This window comes from Bison bison, unplaced genomic scaffold (genome assembly GCF_000754665.1).
Source record: "Bison bison bison isolate TAMUID 2011002044 unplaced genomic scaffold, Bison_UMD1.0 scf7180017864180, whole genome shotgun sequence".
Taxonomy (NCBI): domain Eukaryota; kingdom Metazoa; phylum Chordata; class Mammalia; order Artiodactyla; family Bovidae; genus Bison; species Bison bison.
The window spans coordinates 14,338,392-14,342,133 of record NW_011494752.1 but is presented as its reverse complement, the minus strand read 5'-3'; the positions used below and the strand labels follow the sequence as shown (position 1 = coordinate 14,342,133).

General features: G+C 49.2%; 1 protein-coding gene across 1 annotated transcript in view; it reads left to right on the top strand.

Annotated features, from left to right (window-relative positions):
• Positions 1-3,742, top strand: part of USP43 (ubiquitin specific peptidase 43) — a 52,718-nt gene that overhangs the window by 47,936 nt on the left and 1,040 nt on the right. Inside the window, exon 17 of the mRNA XM_010843194.1 lies at positions 2,906-3,720. Coding sequence (XP_010841496.1) covers positions 2,906-3,720 — 815 coding nt within the window. The remainder of the gene's footprint in view (positions 1-2,905; positions 3,721-3,742) is intronic.

Below are 3,742 nucleotides of genomic sequence, written 5' to 3'. Positions count from 1 at the left end.
GGTGAACAGGAAGCACTGGCTCCCAGTGGGTGCTTTCACGTTTATTTCTCCGCTCCGCCAAAGCTCTGGCTCCTTCTCAGATCCAACAAACAGAATGAAATAAAATCCTGATCGGCAAGGTGCTTTCTCACTGTGTCTTGAGAAAGAGGAGCTGGGTGCTTTGTGGACACCTGCAGTTCCGGTGACAGGATGCAGGGTGCCCGCGCCCCTCCATTGGGGTTGGGGGAAGGATGGAGAGCTGGCTCCACCGCCTGCCAGGGCTGCAGTGGGCTCCTCCTGTTTTGAAAGGCTGAAAGTCACCGCTCTGTGACTCCTAATACAAAGCTTCTCTTTCTGCCCTTCCCCCAGGCTGTGGACAGGAAACAAAACCTTTCCACACATCTCAGCCCCCAGAACTGTTTTATTTATTTTTTTCCCTCCAAGGTGTGGGAATTTAATGATGGAACAACATCATCATTCAGGACTGGAATTACAGAGTACTTGGGAGTGATGTTGTGTCCATCGCTGGCTAATCTGAAGTGCTTTAAAAAAAAATAAAAAATACCAAAGATTATCTGTGGAAAACTTGAAAGGCGAGATCTTCAGAACCTCGGAGATGCTGTCAGACGCCTCGTGGAGTTGACGGACTGTCTGTGCACCTCGGCTGGCTTACGTGCTTGTGTGTTTTCCTGGCTGGCGGCTTGGGGACCCCTCGTATCTGCTCCTCTGACCTCCTGAGCACCCCCGCCCCCTGGGCCCTCTTCATACAGCTCAGAGGTCGGCTTTGGTGGCTACAGTCCTGTTCATTTTGGGAGCTGTGGACCGTGCCCTGTGGTGAGAGTGGAGGACCGTGGGCAAGAGGCTGGTGCCCTTGCTCAGGGTGACCGTCCTTGTGCCACGTGGGCTTAGCTAAGGAGTCCTTTCTCAGTGGTGACAAGCATCTCATAAATCAAGGCATCTTAATGGTGCAATGACCAACGACTTTTTAACGTTTAAAAACCGTGTTAAACATGACAGGGACTTCCCTGGTGGTCCAGTGGTTAGGACTCTGGACTTCACTGTCAAGGTTCCTGGGTTCAACCCCTGGTTGGGAAACTAAGATCCCACAAACCAGGAAAACACACACACACACACACACACAATAGGCTTTGCCATTGTGACCATCTGTAAGTGTACCGTTCGGTGGTATTAAGTACATTCACATTGTTGTACCACCACCAAAAACCACCCCTATAACTCTTCTCATCTTTAAATCCAAAACCCTGAACCCGTTAAATACTAATTCCCTGTTCCCTCCTCCCCCACCCCCTGGCAGCCACCATTATACTTTTCGTGTCTCTGCTTCTGGCTGCTCAGAGTCCTTCTTAGAGTGTAATCATACAGTATGTGTCTTTCCGGGGACTGGCTATTTGGGGGTCCCATGAGATTCCATATGAATTTTAGGATGAGTTTTTCTATTTCTGTTTAAAACCTCATGGGTATTTTGATAGGGATTGCACTAAATCCATATATCGCTTTGGGTAACATTGACAATTTTTTTGAAGATTTAAAAAAATTATATATTGTTCTTATTGCTATTTTAATTTTTTTGCCATGCCATGAGGCATGCGGGATCTTAGTTCCCAGACCAGGAATTGAACCTGTGCCCCCTGCCTTGGAAGTGCAGAGTCTTAACCATGGACCACCAGGGAAGGCCTGACATCTTAACAATATTCGATCTTCAAATCCATGAACACAAGATCTGTTTTCATTTATGTATGTCATCTTTCATTTCTTTCAGCAATGTTTTTCAGTTTTCAGTGTAGAAGTCACCTCCTTGCTTAAGTTAGTGCCTGAGGTTTTTTTTTTTTTGACACTGATTGACTGTCTTCAGGAAGGATACACAGTCTTGGGTATATGTATGTTCCCTTTAACTCCCTATAACTCTTCTCATCTTGTAAATCTGAAACCCTGAAATGTTGAGAGTAAGGAAAGAATTGAGAAGAAAATAAAAAACACACAGCACTCCCATGGTTCCTTCAACACCTTGTCATTTTAGTATTTATTTCTCTATACTTCTTTGTATGTTTTCATATGTACACATGCACAGATCTATACTTATACCTGTGTATATATATATATATTTTTTTTTTTTGCAAGTTGGATTACTTTTTCTAGACTCTGTATCGTCCTTAATAGTACATATCAAAAGCATCTTTCTATGTCACAAAACGCACAATAGAGAATCTGGCAGTTCTGATAAAATTAAACACATGATCCTCTTCTTTTTTTTTTTTTTAAGCCTAAGGGAGATTGGTGCATTTGAAAGGTAAAAGCACCTAATTTGACCTGAAAAGGCAGGGATTTTTGCTGAGCATTCTGTTCCATGACCATATTTAAGATGAATGAAAAGAATCTTAAATCTTAGGCCAGTGGCCTCAGAGACTGAGCTTCCTCGGGAGTCTGCACTGCCTGGCACGTAGCTGCCTTCATTGGCCCTGGCTTGCCCTGTGGCTTCAAATATATAAATGGAGCCCATGAAACAGTGAGTGAAAACATTGGTGTTCCCAAGGGCAGGAGCCAGTCTTGTTCACTGCTATGTCCCCAGCACTCAGGATGGTGCCTGATCATCAGAGGTGCTCGGTCAGTGCTTGTTGGATGTGGCTACTCTTACTGCTTGGGTGCTAAGTTGCTTCAGTTGTGTCTGACTTGTTTGCAACCCCATGGACTGTAGCCTGCCAGGCTCCCCTGTCCATGGGATTCCCCAGGCAAGAATACTAGAGTGGGTTTCCATGCCCTTCTCCAGGGGATCTTCCTGACCTAGGGATGGAACTTGGGTCTCCTGCATTGCAGGCGGATTCTTTACCATCTGAACCACCAGGTAAGCCCCACTCTTACTGCAGCTGGAGGGCAAGTCAGGCACTGATGCTCTTGGTGTCTCTTTCAGGAGGCTTGGAGTCCAGGCCTTTGGCACGGGGCATCCAAGGCCGCAGCATCAGCATGAAGGTGCCTACGCCTTCCCGAGCAAAGCAGGGGGCCTTCAAGACCATGCCCCTCCGCTGGTCTTTTGGCCCCAGGGAGAAACCACTGGGCACATCTGTTGAGCTGGTGGAGTACCTGGAGTCCAGACGGAGACCTCGGTCCACGAGCCAGTCCATCGTGCAGCTGCTGACGGGTCCTGCCGGCGGTCACCAGAAGTCACACGCCACCCTCTCTGCGGAGAGTGAAGACAGTAGGCGAACCAGCGACACAGTGCTGGCCACAGCGCCCTGCCCCTCTGGCCATCCTGGCCACTGCGTGGTCCCTGGCAACTCAGATGGCCTGAATGCAGCCAGGAAGCTCAAGGAAAACTCAAGTCAGGACATCAGACTGCCCAAACAGTTTGACTTGCCCCTCACAGTGATGTCCTCAACAGAAGATGATGGGAGACGAGCCCGGCCTGAGGGCCAAAGGACCACAAGCTGTAAGGGAAGTGGCCTAACCGGGAGCAGTGGCCAAGCACCCTCCCCCAAGGAGGGTCCCAGCGCTGCGGCGTTACCTAGAAAGAGTGTAGACAGTCGCCCAAACAGCCCAGGCAAGATGAGGGCTAATGGGGAGAGAAGGGACCCTGAGACAGACAGATTCCCACAAGGGACCCTCACCCTTCTGAGGTCTGTGTTTTGGAAGAAGGAGATCAGGAAGAGGGACAGGCCAGAGGCAGCCCCCCAGGTGGCCCCCGTCTCCCTGGTGAGCGGCAGGAGGAGCCCAGCTGTGGATGGGGGGGCCCCCAACTCCTCTCCACCCC